Genomic DNA, 10,846 nt, shown 5'->3' with positions numbered 1-10,846 from the left:
GTTGCTCCTATTTGCACTTTACATTGGTGAGCTCACTGAAATGCCCCATCAATGAAAACAGCGATATGCTTAGAAGCTTGAAACAAAGATTGTCTGTCTTCAAGAGGTTAGATGCTACGTTATCGAGGAACTGTGAGGCTTGACTTTTTGTTTGCAAAATAGGGAAGGAGAAAATGTCTTCTGAGGGTATTTAAAGGCTGCAGTTCCGTGGCTTGTGTTATGCAAGTGAACAGGCTTTCGCAATAGTCTTTTTCTGCTTGTAAAATCCATAAATTATTTGCAGCAGTTTTAGTTAATTGGGCCATTGTTTTTTTTCTCCCTTGTAACACTTTAATTCGACCCCTATATGTTTCATGCTGGCTCCAATTCTGCCTTTTTTTGTCTGCTTCTAGCAAATTATTTATAATATTTGTGTTTTGGTTTACCAGTAATAAAGTGGGCCTGGTAGTACCTAGTCTTCTCACAAGAGTATATTGAAATTTAACTACAATTTGAAAAGCAACCCTTGATGCTCTGGTTCTTAATTACCATGTAGTAACTGTGCAGCACTGCAGCCTTACAAATAATTTAGTAATGAGTTACCAAAGACATGACCTCATTTTATTCCTAGTATAAATTTTTAGAATATGAAAATATTCCATTTATTCTATTTTCTAGACTAGGGTATTAATTACCAGTTAGTTGACACGGATGTAATTTAGCTAAAGCTTTATCTACAGTGTGTTTGCTACAGCAATAAAGGTGCTTGCTGCAGATGGTAATGCATGTGACAAAGAAAGCACTGTGCTCCCAATCGATATATTTATGTCAAAACTGGAAACAGCTCAGAGGCTTGAGAACACTCTGTCACGTCATTCCTGGAGCTGTGATTGAGCAATCCTTATCAAAGGAAGCTGTGGTACAAAAGTAAGTAAGTAATGAGAAGTTAGAAACATGTCTTCTGCTCACAAGAGAAAGTAAAAATCAGGAGTGGGAAAGGAGGGGGGGAAGGAAAAAAGCAAAGTATTCCTAGAGATACATGAGCTTTAGTAACTTTGCAAAAGGGAAAAGTAGTGACATCAACATCAAATTAATAGTTGCATTTTATCATTGTCTTTCATGTGATGAAACTTACAGCATTTGTGCATCTGTGTGTACATCTATGCCGTATTTCTTGTATCTCATGCAAAATAAACCTTCTTAGCACTTTCTCCGTCTTAATTAAAATAAGCACATAGATACTCTTCCTTCACTGGGAAATGGTGAAATAACCAGGAGACAGACAAAATCCAAACCCATGGGGTGCTCTAGCTCTCCCTCTAGTGCCTCTGCAGCAGATTTAACATGAGGTTTGAATTATTATTATTTTATTTATATTTTTACACACACCTCCCCCCAGGTCTATTTATCCCACACTTGCAAGCACCTGTACAGAGTGGGTGTCAAGTGCTACTAGAGGTGGGAGGCAGGAATTCCCAGCTAATGGCCTTTTGCACGCAGTCAGATTCGTCACAGGAAACGAGCTTCATGCAGGCAGGTGTCATGAAGTCTTGGTCCTTTGATGGAAGGTTTAGTTCCTGCAGGGATACTGAGATTTGGCCTAGGACAAAAAACTGTTTTACAGCTAGTTGACCCCTGTGCAATGCTCAAGGAAGCTTCACTATGGTGTACTACGCAGCTGAAGACCTGCCAGCTGGAGGCATCTCCAACAGCCCTGTCCTGAATGTATCAAGACCCAAATGATTAGAACTGCAAGGTAATTCTCTTCTAAAGCCTTTAACCAATTCAGAGTTTAACTCTCACTTGCCAAAGTGACCTTGAACTTGGAGACACTCAGGCATTTAAAGAGATACAAAGGCATCCACAGATATTTTCAATGTTCAGCACTTAGCTTGTGGTGAGAGGGGAGCCTATGGGATTTCAGGATTCCACTAGGCATCTTCTTATCTGCCCCAGTGAGTACATAGGTATGACCTTGACCTGCAGACATTAAGAGGTGTGAAGTATTTATTTGCCTCAAAAGGCTTTTAGCAGGAAATACATTAGTCAAAAACATAGATTCTTTGGCTCATGAGCTGACTGCTGCCCAGCCTTAAAGAGGCACTTACATGTTCAGCATCTCTTTGACAGCACAGTTGATTGGACACAGGCAATTCTGCTTTTAGGGATTTCTAATGCTGCTTCAGGTGGGACATATTGCATAGGGTTTCTGACTCGATGTATGCCCCTCTGGCTGCCAGGACTTTGATCCAGTAAGGACTTTCAGGGCATGCCTGGTGCATCAGGCAATAACGCAGAGGTAGTGTGCTTGCTTGTCTGTTTTCCTTCCCCTAAAATCCCACTGATATGGACCTAGGATATGGCAAATATAGGTTCATTGAGTAGCTACAGTTTTCACTTACCCGTGATACTGATGGTTCAGTATGTACTTGTCTCCCCTGCTGAAGGGGTTTTGAATTTGCACTTTGCAGGAGAGTGCAGCAGGTTATGAGGAAGGGGCTACCAGGTGAGCCAGAGAGCGGTGTGAATACTGCCCTGCCATCAGGGCTGTCAAGTGGGGAGAAAAAAAAACCCTCTGTGTTTAGCTATGTCACACTGAATATTTAATAATGTCCACAGTAGAACGCATCTGAGCAACTAGGCTTTTCTCTAGCTGAAATTTAATGTCAGACTCTTGATTCTGTGAACTTTTTTTTTTCAAATGCAGTGGAACCGTTTCCATTGGAGGGACTGAACTTCTTCCTACCCCATAGCGGGATGCTTCCCCGCTTGGGACAGGTTTGTGGGAGATAATAGTCAGAGGGAGTTGAACTCAGGTTTAGGTTAACAAAATCCTTCTCAGGACTGACTTAGAAAGCAGCCAAGCTGATGGTGCTCTTTTGCTGCATTTTGAAATAAAATGTTGGACATGTTCCTTCGGGTGGATTTCTCCCAGATGACTCCAGGCTGTGAATGAATGGAGGACATTTTGTGCCAAGTAAATTACTACACCCCTGGCAAGACAAGTATTTGGGACAGATTTCTTCAACACTTTTTAGTGCTTTGGTTATGTGACTTCCAGGTCTAAAATGCTTTGGGATTTAGACCTCTCGGTAGACACAGCCCACTCAGCACACCTACGGTTGTACAATGTTGTTTGTGTTTGCCATTAGATCAGCATAACAGCTACCCTGAACTAGGATAATGTATCGCCATCCCATTCAGCTCCGCGTACATAGGAAGGTATCTGTTTGGTGGTAATTGCATTTATAACTACGTCAGGAAAGCCAAAGGGCAGCAAGGTTCTTTGAAAAATAATTACTTGTCTTAAATCTGGATTCTTCAATGACATTGGCAGTATTAATTCTTTGAAACCTTGGCCTTTATTCACTTCTGAGTGCCTTGCCTGTTATGTGCAATAAACATTATATATATTTTAAAACTGGGCTCTGCCTGCCCAGCGGGAGATCTGGGCTATCTGTACAGCAGAGCACTGGGAAGGCTCAAGTGTTGTGAGTGTGAAGTGAAACGTGACATACAGCTATAACGTGAGCTGCTGCTTCTGTGTTTGCTGCTGTACTCATATTCCCACACAGTAAATGCCCCTTGCACAGGACAGGCCCAGTCCCACTCGGGACAAAATATTTTGAAGTCCTGGATTTAGGCAGGTAGTCTCAAGTTCGAATAAGCTTGCCTTCTATATATGTACATGTTTCTTTTTATTTTTATAACTAACTGAAGGAAACAAGAAGTCACAGACACAAAGCTCAGTAGCCCAGTACACCCCTAGTCCCATTGTTCTTAATTTTTGTCCTTTTTCATAAATATAACCAGACCTTCAGGACAGATTCAGTCTTTTCTTCTCAGTTCATGTGTTTATATTCTACATTCATAACTGGAGCCTGTAGGCAACATTCATAGTACTTTTAATAGGCATCGTTTTGGGTAACAGATGCTCATTACAACGATTCTGTCTCCTTGCTAGTCAGGCGTATGTGTAAAAGGGCAATACGTCACCATATTTGGAGACGTCAGGTTTTGAATGTCTTCCCATGTAAAATTTTTCTGGACAAGACAGCTGGGGACCTGGTCGGGCTCTGATCCCACAGGTAAGCCCTGTTGCCACTTTGAGTGCTAGGGAAATAGAACCGCAGAGTGCCTAAGGGAACTGGGAGGGGGGATTTCTAAACTTATACACCGAGTTCAGCAAAATCGGTGCAAGGCTGCGTACATTAAGGCCACACCTGTATTGAACAGGGCATAGGAAAGACGTGGACCTGTTGGAGCAGGTCCAGGGGAGGGCCACAAAGATGATCAGAGGGCTGGAGAACCTCTCCTATGAGGACAGGTTGAGAGAGTTGGGGTTGTTAAGCCTGGAGAAGAGAAGGCTCCGGGGACACCCTATAGCAGCTTTCCAGTATCTGAAGGGGCCCTACAAAAAGGCTGGGGAAGGACATTTTACAATGGCATGTAGTGATAGGACGAGGGGAATGGCTTTAAACTGGAAGAGGGGACATTTAGAATAGATATTAGGAAGAATTATTTTACTCTGAGGGTGGTGAGGCACTGGAACAGGTTGCCCAGAGAAGTTGTGGAGGCCCCATCTCTGGCAGTGTTCAAGGCCAGGTTGGACAGGGCTTTGAGCAACCTGGTCTAGTGGGGGGTGTCCCTGCCTATGACAGGAGGGTTGGAACTAGGTGATCTTCAAGGTCCCTTCCAACCTAAACCATTCTACGATGATTCTGTCACTCTATGATTCCTCAATGGGGCAGGCGGTGAGCGAGTCAGCAGTGCTCCGCTCAGGGCAGTGACATGCCCTCACATGGGAGTTTCATGGGCAGAGGGTACTGAATCAGCTCCCCAGATAATACCCCTTTCCTGATGACTAGCTCTTGCTTTTTGGGATGTGCTGGTGAAATATCCCTGCCCCTAAAAGAAGCAGTGAGATGCTAAAAGCTTCGCTGCTCTGCAGGTCAGTGCCTGATAGGCGTTTCAGTGCTGCCACGGCTGCTGCTAGTGTAAAGTAGCTGCAAAGGGGAGCAAATTCTGATGCTGTTGATATTCTTCCACTGTGTTTACAGATCATGTATCACGTATCAGCTGCTCAGTAGGAAAATTTGGGACTTCAAGTGGAGTACTGTGGAAAAAAAAATATTCTTTTTTTTTTTTTTTTTAAAAAAAAAAAGCAGATGCACTTTCTCAGATATCTATTTATTTTTTGGAACAGCCATAATCCATAACTGAGATATGTGAGATGAGCTTGTGGTGAGAATCATATATTTTAGCAAATTAATTTCTGGGCTATGAGATGAAACAAGGCATAAACATACAGGGATATATTCTGATCTGCTTGCTATTTTTATGGCACCATTGTAACAACCTCCTGCTGCAGCTATGCAGATCCCAGAATATAAGCAAGCGTTCTTTTACCCTAACAAAAACTCACGTTCCTCCGCTGCTTCAAAGATTGAAAAATACCTGGATTTGCTGCTGCTGTTTGTTATCCAAAGCAAGGACGTCCTGAGTTGGCACCTCCTGACTCTCTATTGTGCTCTGCTTTAGCATGTGACCATGCATGCTGAACGCTGGTGACAATTTGGCTATTCACACAGCCCCATGCAGTGGAGGCCTTGCCGCTCATTCTGCGCATTGATCTTTTCAAACAAACAAATCCGTAGATGTCAAGGGCAGGGATTTGAAAAGGGTGGAGTAAAAGATCTACTTGGTAGCTTAATATTCCTGGTAGTCTTGTAAAGCGGCTTGCTGAGCAAACTACGTGATGAAAACTTCTCTGCACTCTGTGATATTTTAATGGAAAGAGTTTGGATTGCAGCTAGGATCTGGAGCCCCCAACTTAAGAAGGACATGGACCTGTTGGAGCAGGTCCAGAGGAGGGCCACAGAGATGATCAGAGGGCTGGAGCACCTCTCCTAAGAGGACAGGCTGAGAGAGTTGGGGTTGTTCAGCCTGGAGAAGACTCCGGGGAGACCTTACAGCAGCTTTCCAGTATCTGAAGGGGTCCCACAAGAAAGCTGGAGAGGGACTTTTTACAAGAACATGTAGTGATAGGACGAGGGGGAATGGCTTCAAACTGGAAGAGGGGACATTTAGATTAGATATTAGGAGGAAATTTTTTACTCTGAGGGTGGTGAAGCATGGCACAGGTTGCCCAGAGAAGTTGTGGATGTCCCATCCCTGGAAGTGTTCAAGGCCAGGCTGGACGGGGCTTTGAGCAACCTGGTCTAGTGGGGGGTGTCCCTGCCCATGGCAGGGGGGTTGGAACTCGATGATCTTCAAGGTCCCTTCCAACTCTAACTATTCTACGGTAGTTGTTGGTGGTTTTCTTTTGAACTGCTTAAAGCCTCTTTAAAGCAGCCACAACGCATCGGTTTGCCTGGTGTAAGGGCCCGCGACTCTCGCGGGGGAAATTTCCGAGGCGAAAACAAAATCAAAGCAAAATCTGAGCTCTCCAACCTTCCAGCACTTAAATCGCGACGAGGCCGGGCCGGGGGGGTCCCGCTCTGCCCCCGGGGACTCCGCGCTGCCCGTCCGGGGGCAGAGCTGAACCCCCAGGCCCGGCCCCCGCCCGCCTTCACCTGGGCGGGGCGGGGCGACCCGCTGATTGACGTGCGTTGGCCCCGCCCACCCCACGGGCGCGCGGGCGGCGCCTCCACTGCCAACCAGCCGCCGGCGCGGCGGGGCGGAGGTTGACCGAGCTGAGGCGCGGAGAGCGGTGTTGGGGCCGCCATGGAGCCCCCGAGGGACCCAGGTAGGGGGGCGGGGGGTGTGGTCCGCGTCTCGCTTCACCTTACCTCAGGTGGCGGCGTTTTTTCCTCTCGCAGCTCTTCCGCCGCCGGTATGCCTGGCCCGGAGCTGCCCTGCCCCAGCTCAACCCTGTCAGCCCGTGGCGGGGCTGGTTCGGAGCACCCTGTGTCCTTCCGCGCCCCCGGGGCTGGGTGGGAAGCAGCGGCGGCGGCGGGGGGGGGGAAGGAGGGAGGGAAATCCTCTCACGAAGTGGCTCCTGTGGCGGGCAGGAAGGTGTGGGGGGAACTGAGGGCGGCCGGCGGATGTAGCTCCGTTGGAGCCCCGGGGCCGGTGCGGGAGAGGGTCCGTGTTTTTCCCCCCCCGGCCTGTCGCAATGTTGCGCCTCCCGTCGCCTCAGAAAATGGGGAGCCGGGCGGGGGGAGGGAGGGATGCTGGCCTCCCCACCCCCCAGCCCGCAATCCCCCGCCGTGGGTGCCGCCACTCCCCGGGCGGCGGGTACGGGCAAGTGAATCCCGGGCCTTCCCCCCCCGGCGTTAAGGGGGAAGAATAAACTTTCTGTTTTCACCCAAGGAATAAAAGCGGAGCGCTGCCGTCTTATGGGTGCATAACTTGTGCTTAACCAGCGCTGTTGGTGGTTTCCCTCTGGGTTTTCTCCAATCCCCCGGCTGCCGAGCAGCTAGCTGGCAGCTCCGTTCCAGCGGCCTTCCCCGTGGCTCCTGGGCTGGCACCTCCAGGCGGTGGCCTGCGTGGTCTGTCGGCTGTGACGGTGCTTCGCTCGTGTGCATTTTGCCTGGGGAAGGCTGTTGTCCCAGCTGTCGCGGTTGCAACGCTCCCCTTAAGACTTCGTGGCTTATTTAGAACAATAAAACCTTGGGACTGCCGCCCGAGCGAGTAGTTGGTGCCTTGATGGGGCCTGACCCGATTCTGGGCAAAGCAGGGTCTCTTGCTCTAAAAGCTTCTCCCATGAAGGTATATTGCGTATATTCTACTGATCCATGCATCAGACAGAGTTCTTTTATATGGTATTGTGCTCAACTGTCTGCCAGCTGCTTTCCCCTGGACGGAGTAAGGCAGGCTGGGGTCAATAAGCTACTTTGAGTAAGCTGGTAGGGTGGGTCGGCCCAGCTCAGCATCTGCACCCTTGGACTGATTTTGTTCAGTGTTTCCCCGCGGAGCGTGCTTTGGAGAGTAGGAAGTGTGCATTTGGGGCAGCAGCGTGGTTGGAGGCACATGAGGTACTGGGAGTATCACCCCGGACTCTGTGCCGTCAAGGTCTCCTCTCTACCAGGTGAGCTGGTTCGGGTGCAGACCTTGATCTGTCCATGTGCTCATGTAAGCGTTTTGAGGCTGCTCTGGTGCACTTGTATGATTAGCAGTGACTTCTGCTTTTCTCTATATATAGAGGAAAGGGCAAGTTATCTTTGCTGGAGCAGAAGGTAATCTGGTAAGGGTCTGAACCTTCTCCAGGATGTTCTTTCAACCGTTCTGAAGTCCTGTGTCTAATTTCTGAAAGATTGTTTTATAACGTATATACTGAAAACAAACCTCCGAACCCTATTATTGGGGACTAACAGACAGAACTGTTCAGCCAGAAAACAGCACAACTGTCAGATTGATCAGGATTTTAATTCCAATTGCAGGAGCATTAACACAGATTTCAGTGTTTGTCCTGAAGTTCATTCTTTGTGTTTGAGCCTATTAAAAGACAAACACTTTTACTGAAACTGTAGGGTCTTGGGCAACTTCTAACGGAAAAGGAGAGTAAAATACTGTGATCTCCTCAGAAGCTTTAGTAACAATGTTGACACTTTCTAAAGGCTTGTTTTGCTATTGAACTCATTTTTTGCATAAACACCACTTTGTATGAAGAAAGTACTGCACCCCAGCTTGTACATCAGAAAAGTGTATCTAGTGTGACGCAAGTGACTGTTATGGAGCAAACGTGGTGCAACACCTTCCTCCTCTGCCTTCCTTTTGGAGGTGATTATGCTATTTTCTCTTTTGGGTGAGGTGAAGACCTGCAGGTACAGGGGGGAAATCTGGAATAGCCAACACGCTTGTACTTGTTCAATTAATGGCTTCTAGTACCCATCTAGTTAGCCCTCAAAGACCCATCTCCCTGGCAAACTGGAGTGCTTGCATCGGAAGTTGTGCTTGATGATACGGTATTACTCACCAAAGCCACGTACTTGGCTAAAATCCAGGCTGCCAGGTTCTGTCTCTGGGGCTGGCTTAAACATCCTCAATTGCCTCCTCTAACCAGAAATTAATTTGTGTAAAAGTGTGAGTCAGAGGTTGCATTTTTCATTGTTACGATGACAGCTTTCTCAGCTAGCGAAAGTTAGGAGGTGGGAAGAAAATCTGGGTTATAGTTAAGACTGGAGCCAGACTAGACACAGCTAATCCTCCAGGTAGTTTGTCTTCCCTCTCTCTTGCGCGGACAGGCATGGCTGCAGTCCTTAAAGAGTTGTTACTAGCCTACTATCAGCAGGATCAGAACCATTGAGCAGGTTTTCACTTGAAGCCTCTTTGTTTTCAGCAAAGGGACGTTTGGCCTGGCTGAGTGCCTCTACATGGTGCTCAGTGCACTCCAACACCTCTGGAAAGCCTGGGCTGCAAGCATTGAAGGTCTCTTACTCTGTGATTACATGCATTGAAGCAGTATTGACAGCTCAAGCCAAATGGATATAAAATTCTCCTGACATAAGTCCCTTGTTCTATTGCTTTCCGTTAAGTTGCCAAGAACAAAAATCTGGTCTTTCACTGTGTGGATTCAGTTGCTGAATGGACTAATAACTGCAGTTGTGTTTTCGTGAAGATTCTGGCTCCCTCCCTCTCCCCCCTGTCTGCACCCCCCCCTCCCAAAATCGTGTACCTGGTTTTGCTTGCAAAAAGAGCCCCTCAGTGGCTTGCCATTGTTACTGTTAGTGCTGGTAGGGTTCACCACTGGAAAAATAAGGATGAAGCCGCCCCAGCAGTGTAGAAGCAATGTGTTGATGTGCTCTGAATGAGGAGACCGTTCCACTGAGCAGTCTCGTGAGGACGTGCGGCACAGCACAGTTATCTACGAATACTGCATCTCTGGTGTTGTGTTTAGGGGGTTCATCTTATGTTTTGACAGCTCTTCATTTACATAACCTGGTGTCTTTCAAAATCTTTTGGTTTTGTGGGAGTCCCAAAACACTACACATGATTTCTTGAGAGAATATGTAAGCCTTTCTTTTGCTAGAGCCTTGGCTTGCACTTCTGGGGCTGACAAAATGGACTTAATATTCCTGTTGTGCAGAAAGAACTTGTTGCTGGCAGTAGGACGCGATTTCCACCATTGTCCTAATGGACGAAGCTGCACCTTTTTCTACTGCTTTGTTTGTTTTCTTTATCACTAAGCACTTGCAGTACTGTAGGTAAGATTTTTTTTTTCTTCATGTGCAATTGTGAAATCAAACACTTGTAAGTAAATGAGAGTGGACAGCTGTTGTCAGAACTGCAAAGGAAGAATGATTTCACTGAACTGAGTGTCTGTAGAGGTGACTTGAAGATAGAAGAGGAAAAAAATAGCAAAACAGTTACATCAGTAGGTCCTTTGGACAGCAGCAAGTTTTCCCTTCTCTTGCATGAAAAACTCCGGGGGAGGGGGGGAAATCTCATTGTTTTGACTCAGGCTGAGGGTCATGGCTCGACAGGGTGGCGTTATGTGAGTTATTTAATGGCGTTGCTATCCTCCCTCATTGGCCAGTGCATGACTAAGGTACTTAAATGCAGGGGATCACTGCACTGTGTTGGAGCAATGCTGCAGCAGCTGATGCACAAGCAGTTGCCTGTGCATCGGCATGTGGTGGGCAGCTGGAGGCCGGAGCAGTGTCAGCTGTTCTGCCCTCCCCAACACTTGGGCATTGAAGGGCAACTTGAACTCCTCATTCATGATTGCACCTGCTTCATGGGGAAGTGGAGGAGGGAGCCTCCCTGGCTCTTCAACAGTGGAAAGAGTCTGTTACTTGTGGTATGCATGGATCTTCTGTCCCTGTTCCCTATAACCAGTGTGGTCACATGCAGTCAAGGCAGTCCTTCACTCAGCCAGAGTAAAGCCTGCTCTCCGACCTTTCAGGGTAGGGAAAGCTTAGCT

General features: G+C 47.3%; 1 protein-coding gene across 1 annotated transcript in view; it reads left to right on the top strand.

Moving 5' to 3' along the window:
• Nucleotides 1–6,641: 6,641 nt before the first annotated feature.
• Nucleotides 6,642–10,846, top strand: part of LOC309668579 (tumor protein D52-like) — a gene marked incomplete at its 5' end in the record, with an annotated part of 41,780 nt that continues 37,575 nt past the window's right edge. The window contains one exon of the mRNA XM_082479033.1: nucleotides 6,642–6,727. Within this exon, the coding sequence (XP_082335159.1) occupies nucleotides 6,706–6,727 (22 nt within the window). The remainder of the gene's footprint in view (nucleotides 6,728–10,846) is intronic.

This window comes from Vanellus vanellus (assembly GCF_965231255.1).
Source record: "Vanellus vanellus genome assembly, chromosome: 2".
Classification (NCBI taxonomy): domain Eukaryota; kingdom Metazoa; phylum Chordata; class Aves; order Charadriiformes; family Charadriidae; genus Vanellus; species Vanellus vanellus.
Note: the sequence above shows the minus strand (reverse complement) of the source record. Positions and strands in the feature narration are given on the sequence as shown.